The sequence below is a fragment of the Pleuronectes platessa genome, chromosome 2 (assembly GCF_947347685.1).
Source record: "Pleuronectes platessa chromosome 2, fPlePla1.1, whole genome shotgun sequence".
Lineage (NCBI taxonomy): Eukaryota > Metazoa > Chordata > Actinopteri > Pleuronectiformes > Pleuronectidae > Pleuronectes > Pleuronectes platessa.
The window spans coordinates 10210756-10224484 of NC_070627.1; the positions used below are offsets into that span (position 1 = coordinate 10210756).

Genomic DNA, 13729 nt, shown 5'->3' on the forward strand with positions numbered 1-13729 from the left:
ATGAACACGTTCACTTTTATGAGAACGATGAACTGAACGCAACTCAATGACAAATAATGAATTTGAACAGTGAACACGTTCATATTGTAGCGTCCTCGCGTATAGACGACAAGAAACTTCTCTCTTTATGTGTAACTTTATTAAAGTCCAGCGAACACGACACGCTTCTTGTTCGTAACTCTGACACTCCTCTCATCCACCACTGTATTCTTCACTCCCCTTCCTCATTCACCCTTGATACGCCAACTCATCAGCCAATGAGAGCCTGGCATCCCACAAAACCCTACAGCCATTGGCCTAGAACTTTCACGTGCCCCACCCCTACCTGTTCACTGACCCTCGGGACATTTCAATACTTTCTCCTCAGGAGAGACGCTGTCTAAATCGAATGCTTTCACCATGTCGTTGCTCAGTGGCCGTAAAATGTCCGCGATTTAGCCTAACCGAAACCAACTAACTAGACTTATCACTACGTTACCCATCACTCATGGCACACATATGCAGACCAAACAAGCAACGTATTCCAAGTGTTTTCTTCTCTGGCCAGTGTCTCGGCTCCATACCGTACCACACAACTTGGTAGAAGGAAGCTTCATGAATCTGGAATCTTATCTCAAAAAATATCCCCCCCCCCCCCCCCCCCCCACTGGGTTATTCTCTAACAATAGGTTTCATTCAGTATCTAAAAGCCAAAAATATAAAAGTAACTTTTAAGTAAGGCTTTCAAATATATGTAGTAAAGTAGAAAATATTTTCTCTGAAGTGTTTATCAAAAGCAGCATAAAATGACAACGACACACACACGATAATTTGTCCATCTTCGTAATGTGCTTAGTTCAGTGTTGAAACCATCAGCTGAAGTGGCCTAGTTAGTAAAGCTTTTGGTCTTTAACAAGCGTGAGCCAGGTTCGAATCCCACCCTTTCCGATTTTTAAGCTGGCAATTTGTCACATTTAAAATTAGCACTTACACTATGATAATTTAAATTAAATGAATATAAAAAACGGAAAACATTTTATTAAAAACAAATAAAAAAAAAAGCTGTGCGCAATTCCTGCGCATTGGGCTTCTGCCAGGATGTGCGCAGTGGCCTTCTGCGCAGAATGTGCGCAGTGGGCTGCTGCGCAGGATGTGCGCAGTGGGCTTCTGCGCAGGATGTGCGCGCGCAGTTTTTTTTTTTTTTTTCCCATTTAATTAAAAAATATATATATTTAATTTAATAAAAAAATGTTATATTTAATTTTATATTTAATTTTTTTATTACATTTCATCATCATTTCTCCGCGCTGGTTCAGGGGTAAATGATGCTGGTCTTCACAGGTGACTGACCTACGCAAGCCTGTAGCCGCCACCCCCCACAGGAGATTATGTGCTTGTGTGTGTGGCTGCGGCGCTTCCTGGTTCTTCCCGGCACTACGCTGCCGGTGCGAACAGCCAAAGTATTTACCATGGGCGAGGAAAGGAGACGGAGCGGTTTACACAGCGCTTCTACCTCCGGTGCGTCCCGGGGTTAGAGGATGATGGTGTGACGGTAATGTATTGTTTTACATTGCATGTGTCACGTCATGATAAATCAGTCTCCTATGTCGCCTGTACCAGGAGCCGCCCCTGTCACTGGTTATCTTGGCTCGCTGTCTGGCCGGTAACCAGCCGTCCGGACCGCTCCGGGAAGAAGGAGGAGGAGATGTTTCTTTACTTGGAATGCGGCCACTTTATTTCTCGGATATACAGCAGGAGCAACACTCGCATCACCTCTAGGTGCTCCGTCACTTCTCCTTATAAACACACTTTTAGCGTATTTTCCCACAATGCCCTGGTGCACTACGTCACACACTACAAACTTTCCTTAAAGGGGCAGGCCATAGCTGCAACACAACAGCTCTCGGTCTCATATACAGATGGCAAGAGAAAGCAGAGACGCAGACTCAGCAACTACAATCCGAGATCCGATGCACCTTATTATTATCTGAGGGATTTTTACACTGTCTGATAAACATTCCGAAAGTAAAGGCAAGGGGTAGTGATGGATAAGGTTTTCTTTAACAAGTTAAGTCTTTCATTCTCACTGTCCACCTTAAAACTATGAAATGAACTGAAATATTAACTAGTTCAGAATTTAAATGGTGAACTATGAACGTGAACTATTCATGTTTACTTGTATGAACTGAACTTTGAACTAGTTCATGAGAGTAGTGAACTTGCACAACACTGGCAAATACACATACATGTTATCTTTATAAAATTTACTGTATTTTGGTATTTGATCAAACTCCTTACCAGCAAAGAATCCACCAGCTCGTCATCATGTTTACCCTTCATCAGCAGGGTGGACACTTGAACCTTCAGAGTTTTCATTTCAGTAGACAGAATTTTATTCCTGGCTTTTGAGGCTTCCATCATTTTCTTCAAATCTGCGTTTTCTTTCTGGAGGTTGTCATGCTCCACCGAGATCCTCTGTACAAGAGGGCAGGGCCTTCGTGTATTAACAAGATCATATTTCAACTCATTAAATACCATTTACTACTTGTGAACACACCTCAAAATCCTTCTGCTTCTCATTCTCGATTTTGCGGATGAAGCTGAGGTTCCTCTGCTGAGGAATGGTTTTCAGAGAGACCCCTGTGCCCAGAGACTTTTCCTCTGTCTGGACGCTTGGCTGTTGCTGCCGAGTCGACTGCTTGAGCTGCTGCTCGAGGTCCCGCACCTGTTGCACAAGGTCCAGTGTGTCAGATTAAGGTGAAAGGGATCCATTTGCAGAAATTGTATATAAAATAAAATAACACTAGTGATGTTTTCACTAATGTGTTTCACCTAAATTGTACGAATTGTTGTTTTCTTTACCCTAGATGGGCACTTTATATTTATACTCTTTAAATTTACATCGGGAGTTGGTCCTCTCTACTAAACAAACTAAACACTTTTGAGTTTTTATGACAACTGAAGGCTGCCACAGGTTATTTTTCCTGTTTGGAATAGGAGGTTGAGGGGAGGGGTGTTCAGCTGTAACATTCAACTACACCACTAGATGTCACTAAATAGTACACACTGAACCTTTGAATTTGAGAAGCATATTAAAGATATAATTGAATTTCTATATCACCCTCGTCTGAAGAGCCAGAACCTGTTGAGCACGACCTGTAAAGCTGCTGGGGGAGCTGAGTAATTGCTGAAAGTTGACCTGCTCTCCAACCTCACTGATTAAAACCTGCAGCAATAGTAGCAGAGCATACTTTAGATGATAGAAGTCACAGATTATTACTTATACAAATATATGATATATAATAATATAATATAATATTGATATAATAAATAAACATCGTACCTTTTGAGCAACTTTTAACTCCTGTTTGACGGCTTGAATCTGGTTTCGGTAGTCAGCCACTTTCAGCTGGGCTGCAGCTAATTTCTCCTGCAGAGATTTCACTGCTGGGTTTTCCTGCTTTTGAGAAACATGAGTCAGATTGAGTTGCCAGCATTTACAGTGAGGAAGATATAAAATGCATTATGTCAATTTTCACTGCAAAACTTAAATAATTACCTCACAGTCCCCAAATAACTGGGATTCAGTTTTTTGGCCAGGGGGAACGTGCACCAACGCAGACCGCAGCTAGAGAAAGGAGCAGAACCTTGTTCATTCATTTATTTTACATTTACAAACATATCATTATTTGAAAAAATATATGGCTTAAAAAACTGTACAGTTAAAAAACTGTCAACCAACAAATCAAGTTAAAAGACAACTCTGTTACCTCTTTCTCAAGCTCTTTGATTTTGTTGCTGTTTTGCTTTGACTTCATCTTTTCTTGCTCGACCTCAGCACTCAGCCCTCGGTTCTTCTTGGACAGCTCAATGATCTTGGTGGCTGCTGTGTCTCCAGCCAAGTCTGATGTGCCTGAAGGATGGAGTGGATGATGAAGACAGGGTGAAACATTGCTAACAATGTCTGTGCGTGCAAATTGAATGCAGGTTTAGGTTTATTAGTATTTAAACCTACATGCTAAGGCCAGGCGTTCCTCTTCTCTTTTCTTCTTCAGGTATTTCATTTCAAAATCCTTTTCTTCGAGAAGTTTGAAGAGACGACCATTTACATCTTGTAGCTCTCTCAGCTGCTCAAGCACATTCTGACTGTCATTGTGCACAAGTCTATAGGAGGGTAAATAAAGGTGAAAACCACGATCAAGATTCCAAACCTTAAGCAATTGCACAGTAAAGTGTCGAGGAGATTTATGCAGCCATTGAGATAAACCACATTTAAATCAGCTTTTATCAGACTCACCTGTCGTTTGCAGGCAGGTTGTCTGCCGGACTGTCTTCCTTCAACTGATCCGAATCATCCTGTGTAACTTTGACGTTAAGCTTATGTCTGTCTTTTGCTTTTTTCCTATCAAGCTTTTTTTTCTCCTGCTGTTTCTGTAGTATTTCAAACTGAAGCCGCAACTCATTCTTCTCATCTCCGTGGTCCATGATCTATGAAAAATTATTTGTATTGTACTGTCAATAAAAAGTGTATACATTATATATGTATATTATTAAGTGCATTTTGATTCATGTGGATTCATGCGGAAAGGAATATTCAGAGCTAGAGTGAAAGGAGGTCTGAAAAAAATCATCAACTTTTGCCTTAAAATTGCTCTCAAACCCACAAATGTAGTTCAAGCTCAAATCGAAGGAAAATGTGTCCTAGTCGCAGAAATGGCACCGTGAAATCGATCAGGCCGACACTTTTGGCTCTATGCGCTCAACCACGACCGAAGTACCACCGAACGAGCCCATTCACTCCGATTCACTCCCATAATAGGAAAGACGGAGGCTCTAAGCCACACTTTTGGAAATCGCTTTAAAGGTCCTGGGATACTGTCGCTAATGTCATTTCACCATTAGGACCTATAGGTTTTTAAAGAGAGTGTCTTGTTCGAGGAGTGCCCTCACCGCTATAACCTAACCCAGCTTACCAAGTAGCCACAATCAAGGCTGACACTTATGTCTCTATCAGCCTACTACTGCAACTACTACTTCTAGAACTATTACTGCCACTACTATTACTTATACTGGTGGATTATGAACTTACAATTACTTACAAACAAAGACAGAGTTTTGCAGAGACCCTTAAACTGCCCAATGCTTCTGATCAGTACATGCTGCAGACAATGTCATAAGGTACTTATCATGATTTCACTTTTAGGAGTAAATATTATATGATGCACTTTATAATTGTGTCTTGATTTGTATAGCCATGTTTTTGACGTTAACTACATTGAGAAAAACATGATATTCAATCATCAACTTGCAAAGTGTTTCAACCACACCATCAGTCTGTCCTAAAGAGCAACCACACTCAATAGCAAACTTTAACTTCAGTTTAATCAGTCTATGGATGGTATATAAAAATGGACGACGTGACAGGCTGTGTGAATGCTAACCTGCTGAAATGCTTTACTCAATCAAACCGAAAAATGATGAGTCCATAATTTGAATGTGGAGCTGCCGAAATGCTTTTCTTGATTAAGTTATTTTTATTTGTTTGGTGCAAAAAAACGTAAATTACCGCCAAAAATTTCAACACATTGCCAAGATCACAGGCATGTATAACACTCCCATGATCAAAGGGATCATGGGGATGTGATCCTGAAAGGCTGATAGCATCATGTGATGACGTCGCAAATAATATGATTTTAGGAATGTAGCTCGACGCTTGTTGCCACCCGCGAATAAACCAAATACAAGAAGAGGCTGTAGAGTAGATCAATCAATCAATCAATCAAATTTTATTTGTATAGCCCATATTCACAAATTACAATTCGTCTCATAGGATGGCTGTAATGTACCCTGTCAAAGAGGAGAGCTGCTGTTAACATGTGAGACTGATATCTGTTATCAGCAGCTCTCCTCTTATCTAGTTTTCTAGTTTGACATCTCACAGAGGGGTTACTCAGCTAGATGCTTCATCAGTGGAAGCAGGACACTTGGATATATGGAGATAAGCTATAGGTGAGTCTCCTCGCCACCAACTTAGTCCGTCTTAGAAATCTTATTATGATAATATTCTATAGCGCTATAGACTCTGAGCCTTCAAATGGAGAGCTGGACCAGCCACCCCTGTACTGCGGCGATACTGGGATATTACACTGCCTTATGTGGCATTAGCTCATCTGGTAGAGCACTCGCTTAGTATGCTAAAGGTGGTGGGATTGACAGATGACCTTTTTGCAAATTTCCCTATTGTGGGACTAATAAAAGATGATCTTATCTTATATCTGCCTGTTCTTGTATCTGTTCTGTTTTGTGTGTGCAGGAGTTGCTGCACCACTCTCAAACACACACACACGCACACACACACACACACATACACACCTATAAACAATTCTTTTTTTATCTTGCTTTACTTTATTATCCTCTGTTTTTTACTTAAAATTCTTGTGAAATCAATTCATGTCCACACGGAGTTATTACTTAGTTATTACTACTTGCAACATGAGAATGGACGACACATTTCAAGCATCAGGCTGACACAAAATTTCTCAGGAGGATTTTCTAGTTTTATCTACAATGTTAAAACAGTGCAGCCAAACAAAAAAACATAAACAAACTACAGAGTCTTGACAAGGAAAGAAGGTAAAATGGGGTCAGATCAGCAACAGGAGCTTCATGCAGCTAATACAAGATTGTCCAGCAATATCCAAAGAAGCAAGCTGACTCTTCATGCTTTACAGCCACTTCATCCATTTAAAAAAAAAAAAATAGTGTCTCGTTTTGATGAATTCTTCTCTTTCAGAAATCTTCTCCTGTGTTTGTGTTGTGTTGGAGAGACGTTGACGTCCAACAGATGCCCCAGGGCAGCATGATCTCATTGCAGTAGCCTCGGGCTCTTAACCTGTAGCTCACAATCTGCCAGTTTGACCATAAGGCACTTGTACGCAGTTAGAAACGTCAGTACAGAAATGAATGTACAATCTCACCCTGACACAGGATCAGTGCTATGAGCAGGTTAATGAACTTCGACTAAATCTGGAAACAGCAAATGATGTCACCCGGTGAAACATAGTTACATCTCAATAAAAAAAATAATGGCGAATTATATGTGTCCTTTTCAATCATACACAGTATTTCAGGGTTTTCATTAGAGCATTAAAGATGGTTTCACACATAATATGATATACATGGTGGGAAATGATCGCCCTCATCAGCCAGGACATTCAAATATCTATGTTTATATCAGAAATTGAAATGCACATTTTAAATATTGCTTCACTCCTCTGACACATTCGGTTTCCATGCAACAACATTGCTGCAGGCACTGGCTATTATGGGTTGTGTCTTGGTGTTCTTGCTCTGATGACCAGTGCATTCGACATATACACAGAAAAATGCAATGATACAAACTTAAAAAGGTTCCTTCATTTAGAGGCCTTTCTTTTCCTTGAACAAGGAAATACAAAAACCATCAAGTTAACTTATTTATTTTCTTCTTTTTTTTCTCAGCCAGCTCAGAGCAAACAGCAAGCCCAGAAATCAACATTCGATGCTTTTGCAGATACTATCTTACATAATGACATATCTCCCTCTGTTAACCAGTCTATGGTGCTAACTAAGAGAAAATCCCCAAACATCCAATTTGTATAAAAAAATCATTTTATTTTTCCATCGCCTGTATCAGTCGTCAGTCTTACAGTAGTTAAGGCAAACAAGTAGTGTTGTAGTTGTGGAGGCAGTGGCGTCTTCTTCAACAGTGTCCAGTGTGTGTGTATGTGCATCTAATACTAAACTGTAATGTTGTGCATTCATGCAGTTCTTTGACGTGTGGGTTTCTTGTCGTCCTCGTTGTGCCACTCAAACTGATGCCAGTCAGTGCCGGCCGTGAAACATTCTGAGCAGCTGAACTGGTCGTTCTGCTAAACACTGGTTAAGATGCACGTTATAAATAGACTATCCAAGGCCAGCCATCATTGGGGTAGAGTATGGGAGAGTATAGATCCAGTGTAACAGGCCACCATGATGTGCGTACTGACGCAGTACAGTGTGCACAGGATTTCACGATCTCAGTCTATGTGCACTTTTTTATTTTGTTTAGTCCGTTAGTTCCAATGCAGAGACAGAATGAGTGCCTCGTGTGGTGACTTTTCTTCATGAATTCAGTCCGTCGGGGCTTCTAACAGAGTTACGAGGTCCCGTCGCTCCAGTGCGTTGACCATTCCTTTTTATGGACGACTCCCGACTTCTCAGTCTGGAACTGTGGCCTGTCCTCGCGAGGAATCTTCACCGCGTGGTACTGAGGCAGTTTTTCTTTGTAGTGGGCCCGGCGGAAGAAGCCACACTGTCGGCAGCAGAAGGAGGAGGAGAAGCAGGTGGAGAGTAGAGGGGAAGAAAGGAAAAAACAAAGAATGAACTGATTGCATATAAGAGACTGTTTTTGCCCTCATTTGACTTGATAACAAGGTCTGCTTCCATTATCGTGCCCAGTAGGAGATCTATAAAATCTATTTTATTCCTATAAAGCAATGTCTTGTAGTTCATCTCAGACAGATGAAATGAAAACCTGATTATCTCGTGGTGACTTTGTGCATCCACTGTGACATTTTAGTACAAAACCAATCCAACAAAAAGCCTCTCCACATGCTCTACATTTCTAATTCAGCAACAGAATTAAGTGGCTTTGATTCACACACCAACACACGAGCAAAGTGCGATTAAGAAAAATCTGCACACACGTGGGCAAAACACCAAATGATCCATTTAACACCTGGGATAAGCAGTGGTTCATGAGATGCATGTGTAATGGTTAAATGAAGAAATTGAAAAGTGCATAATAAGCACGTCAGGAAATTGAAGGCCCACATTGACTGTTGTTAGATAATGAAATATAATGTCAGCAGCACACGGCTCTACAGTGCTCTCACAGCACAGAGGGAGGGATGACTGGATAGTGTTCAGGAGAAATAATGTCATGAAACAATTTATTATATCACTAAAACCCTCACTTTTTTATATTTAAGATCTAATAACAGAGAATAGCGCCACGGTGGCAAAAATGTATATTGCAGGTTACTGTCGCTGTAACTATTAACTCTGCCAAGGAGGTTGTGTTTTCATCTGTGTTTGTTTGTTTTTTGTTTGTTTTTTGTTTGTTGGCAGGATAATAAAAACACTACTCAACCGATTTCTATAAAATGTTGTATAGAGTTGTGAGATAACACAAGAAAGAATCAAGCTCGATTGAATGTAAAGAGACTGTTGGGCCTTGGAGGAGATAAGTGCTAAAATCAGTGCCATTCTAATTCCTTTTTAAGTGGTTTAAACTGATATAAACTTATCCATGGGTGCCTTGCTTTGTCCGACAGCTCAGTTCACTTAACATCCGCGAAATATCAAGAAAACCAAGAAATATATTAACTGAAAAAGCCGGCCTCATTTGGTATTATTTAATGGTTTTTCAAAATTATTGCTGATTAACTAAGTTATATTAGGATGTTAATCTGCTCAGGCAAACACAGGAGCAATAACTCAATAATATAAAGTGCGTTTAGAAAACTGCTATAATATTTCATCTGTATTTTTGTGACAATTACTGTTATTAGTTATCACTGTAACAAACACCACAAGCCACACCAGCGTGAGGTCGAGGAACACAGTGCTTGTGGGTGAGGATTTTTACCGCTTGCTGGGAGAGGAGGAGGGGAGAACAGGCCAGAGTGAAATATGTTTGATATTATAGTTCTGACGCCTGCTTCTCCACCTCCGAGGGTTGGACCCCCAAGTGGGCACGGTAGAACTCCGTCTCATAGTGTCGGCGCGGTTCGCTGCGTTTGAAGAACCCACACTGGGGCAACGGATCACCGGGGGGAAGTGAAGGAAAGGTAGAACAGGGGGAGAGAAACAATGAGAAACAGAATAGAAGAAAGAAGGATTTAGGGATGGAGAGTTCCAAGATGGGATTGAGAGGAGACGACATACAGGGGGACGAGACAGAGGGAGGACACACACAAGTAGAAAAAGAGGACAGATGAGAGTGAGCTGGAAGGAATAAAATGATTACAGGACAGAACAAAGCAGATAGAGCTAATTGGACTGACATGGAAAGTGATGAGGAAATGTCAGAGTAATGAGGGAGACGGGTTGAAGTCCGGACGTCTGACATCAATATTTGATATAAAGGGAAACTGTGAAGATTGTCTGTACCATCAAAAAACAAATACTGACTGTTTTGGGACTTGCATAAGGAGTGGTGTCACCTGTGTGTGTGTGTGTGAGCGTGTGTGTGTGTGTGTGTGTGTATGTGTGTGTTACCTTCCACAGGAGGCAGACCAGTAGAGTAAGCAGCAGGATGCCTGCCAGCACGGCTATGAGGATGATCCACCAGGGGATCAAGTACTGATCAACCAGACCAGGTTCAGGGTAGATCATCACTGGAACCTGCAGAGCAAAAGGACACATTTCAAATAAATACTTATCACTGCTGGATTGACACCATGTTTGTGTTTTGTTAATTAATTTAAAAGGGATAACGCATGTTAATCAAAGTGCATATTTGAGTCCAATATGTAAATGTGTGTATACAAAACTCAGTAGTACATAGTGTGAGTGTCATGTGTTCAGTACCTGAGCAGCAGCATCCTTGAGGACCAGGTGCTTGATGCTGGACTTGACTGTGATGTTGGCTCTGACCAGCAGCTCCAGAGCACTGACTGCTGGGAACTCCTGAGAGACACAGAGACAGTGAGCACTGTGAAAACTTGGTATTCTATAAGTTGTTTAGTTAACCGCTCATTGTGCTGTCTGAGAATTCTGTATTTTCTCAAAACAGAAAGTCCGTTCTGTTGATGTCCAGTATCAGATAATTTGTAAAGTCACAATAAAGTTAAAATCCAAATATTGATTCACATGGATTAAATCAAACCACAGTAGAAAACCATGCTGGGTGTACAGTGTATTTCTTGTTACTCTTGGATCTGTCACTGAATATTAAAGCTGCAGCTGCAGGTCACCCAGTGGTCAGAGCTGAGAGTTGTAATCACAGACTGCTGACTGCTTTAACCCCGTATTACTCATTCAGTAGATGCACTAACCCTAACCCTTGCTCCCTCATTCACTCCCATTACTTACTTAAATGACACACAAATGGCGATAACACACTGATGTTGGCAGGAGGGTAACTCATTTTACCTCTATGAAACTGCTGTTCCACAGCCGGGCGTGGATCTTGAGGACAGCCTGACCAGAGAAGCTGTGGAGGGGACACTGGAACAGGACACAACGTGCCGATCCCAGGAGACAGTCCTGGAGGGAAGAAAGCGACAGCTAAGCACTCTGGGTAATTACTTGAGTGGGACTGAGCACAAATATAAGCAGTTACAAAAAGTATTGAAAACCAAATGGCCCGAAGGCTGCATCTTTTTGTCTCCATACTAACATCAAATCAACATAACCCCTTAGGCTTGTTCCTTCTGTCCTGTGCCTCTTTTATATTGTATTATATGTCATTTGTATCTATGTAGATGAGAGATTGCATGAATGTATTTGATTTAGTTTCTGTTCTGCAGACACTGTATTGTCCACCTGGGACCATAAAGTCTTATATCATCTTCTTCTCTTTTCCCTCTTACCAGTTTGAGCGACTTGCGTCTTTCTGAAGCTGCCACAGCTGGGGTGGTTCGTCCCACGCTGCCCTTCGTCATCACTTGACCTTCGTCCTCCGGGTGGGAGCGGCGCGCTCGCCCAGTCTGCTGATGCGTTCAAACAGGAAGAGATGGATCAGTCACTTGAGACGGTTCAGGAAGAAGACTTAAAGTGTGTGTGTGGACGTGACCCGTCCGTGAACTGTGCAAATTTGGATAAGGAGGATGATGTTGCTGCCACAGTCTGGATAATCCCATGTTAGCTCACATGCTGCTGAGATGCTGGTGCTCAAGTTCGACCCCTAGTCACAGTGGATATCTCCATATATACTTTAAAACCACAAATTTTTGTCAGAATCAATTACTGATCATTATTTTATTACGTACCTGATTGAATACTCAGTGTAGACAAAGCCAGAAAATAGTAAAAATGGCAGTTATTGTTTTCTGAAACCCAAGTGAACTTTCACTAATGTCTTAGTTTGTCCGACCAAAAGCCATAAACATAAAATCATTGAGTTTACAATCATATAAAACTAACAAATACTCACATTTGACAATCTGATACCAGTGATATCTGGAAATTAATGAAATCATTTAATCTCTAGAGGAAAGATTTGTTTCCCGTTGTCTGGGAAAATAATAAAACTGCCATTTACAGTTTGGGTCAATAGGCTCAATAACAACAGAGATGAATCCGACCACGCCACTAAGAAACCTTTAGGGCAGAAAAACATTGATTGACTGCTTCTTCTTCTTTGCCTGAAAAGTTGAGTCCACACAATGAAATAATAACCTGTGCTCTGCTAACCTGTGGAAGCTCTGCAGGTGAGGTCCTCTGTAGCTTCAGAGGATTCAGAGCTGCTGAGGGGACGCAGTGTGTGTCTGGGTGACCCTGAAACTTCAGGCTCGCGGGATACAGGAGCCACTTCCCATTGGCCAGCTCGTAGGGCCACATGATGTTCAGGAAGGCCGAGCCCAGCGTCTGCAGGGCTTGTCCGGTATTTGCCACCTGAATAAAAAGGGCAAAGACTGCTGTCATGCACTGACACGCTATAGCAGACATACAGATAGAAGGACTCACACATGAGCATCATCCACACACACACACACTCATTCCTCACCACAAACTCGATATCCACAGGGCTGCCGATGTCCTCCAGGCTAGTCATGGCACTCTCTCCCCTCACTGTGCCGCTGAAGAACAGCTGGTGAGGATGAGCGACCCTACAGTGAAGCACAACATCCCATCAGTGTGTCAAACAGCTGCAAACACACTCACACACACTTACCTGTTGTGTGTGAGTGCCTGTTGACTCGTTTAAACAGATTTTTGTTTAGTCAAAAACAAAACATATTTTTGGGTGTTTTACCCTTTAAACTCACAATAATCTAGAAATGTATTTTATTGTTTAGGTTTCTAACAGTAACACAATAGTCAAGCTAAAGTTTAGAAAAAATGTATAAGACAACTTGATTTTCATTTTGATTGGTTTACACTTGGTTTAAAATATTTACTTCAATATAAAACATAACCCAGCATCAATAAGAAGTGGAAATAAATTAACGGAAAGCATGTGTGAGACTGTTGGAATGAGATCATTTCAACAACATTAAAACTTAGGGAAAGCACAGGGAAAATGTTTATATTTAGAGAAGCCTGCCAGAGAAGGTTATTAACATGACGTTATTAACAACTCACCCACTGACAGAAAGGGGGAGCTCTATCACAACTTTAGCAAAGGCAGTGGCTGGGACCAGGTCAGGCTGCTCGCTGATGCTGAGAACAGAATAATGACCAAACACAAAGAGAGAGTGAGTGTTTTATCAGAACAAGTCAAATATCTGCTGTGATGTGAAATATGTGACGTGAAAATAACACACAGCTCCGTCCTGTCGGGAAAATAACTTACGTTGTCAGTAGGAGATCTGCTGTCAGCTCAGTCGTCTCAATGGTGATGTTGGATGTGCTCAGGTTGATGGAGAATTTCAGCTGAGAGTCAAACACACACACACACACACACACACACACACACACACACACACACACACACACACACACACACACACACACACACACACACATAAACATGGATTTATTAAAACCAATATCAAGTGAG

General features: G+C 41.4%; 2 protein-coding genes across 2 annotated transcripts in view; both read right to left on the reverse strand.

The window, feature by feature from the left end:
- Positions 1 to 4464, reverse strand: part of LOC128460472 (coiled-coil domain-containing protein 13) — a 5037-nt gene extending 573 nt beyond the window's left edge. Inside the window, exons 1-8 of the mRNA XM_053445687.1 lie at positions 4277 to 4464; positions 3995 to 4143; positions 3750 to 3892; positions 3539 to 3607; positions 3323 to 3439; positions 3101 to 3205; positions 2537 to 2704; positions 2278 to 2454 (exon numbers count right to left, since the gene is read on the reverse strand). Coding sequence (XP_053301662.1) covers positions 2278 to 2454; positions 2537 to 2704; positions 3101 to 3205; positions 3323 to 3439; positions 3539 to 3607; positions 3750 to 3892; positions 3995 to 4143; positions 4277 to 4464 — 1116 coding nt within the window. The remainder of the gene's footprint in view (positions 1 to 2277; positions 2455 to 2536; positions 2705 to 3100; positions 3206 to 3322; positions 3440 to 3538; positions 3608 to 3749; positions 3893 to 3994; positions 4144 to 4276) is intronic.
- A 1897-nt stretch (positions 4465 to 6361) lies between these two features.
- itga7 (integrin, alpha 7) overlaps positions 6362 to 13729 on the reverse strand; it is a 36905-nt gene continuing 29537 nt past the window's right edge. Inside the window, exons 17-25 of the mRNA XM_053442924.1 lie at positions 13523 to 13602; positions 13312 to 13389; positions 12734 to 12836; positions 12421 to 12621; positions 11598 to 11717; positions 11158 to 11271; positions 10594 to 10692; positions 10282 to 10407; positions 6362 to 8311 (exon numbers count right to left, since the gene is read on the reverse strand). Of these exons, the coding sequence (XP_053298899.1) occupies positions 8156 to 8311; positions 10282 to 10407; positions 10594 to 10692; positions 11158 to 11271; positions 11598 to 11717; positions 12421 to 12621; positions 12734 to 12836; positions 13312 to 13389; positions 13523 to 13602 (1077 nt within the window). The 3' untranslated portion in view covers positions 6362 to 8155. The remainder of the gene's footprint in view (positions 8312 to 10281; positions 10408 to 10593; positions 10693 to 11157; positions 11272 to 11597; positions 11718 to 12420; positions 12622 to 12733; positions 12837 to 13311; positions 13390 to 13522; positions 13603 to 13729) is intronic.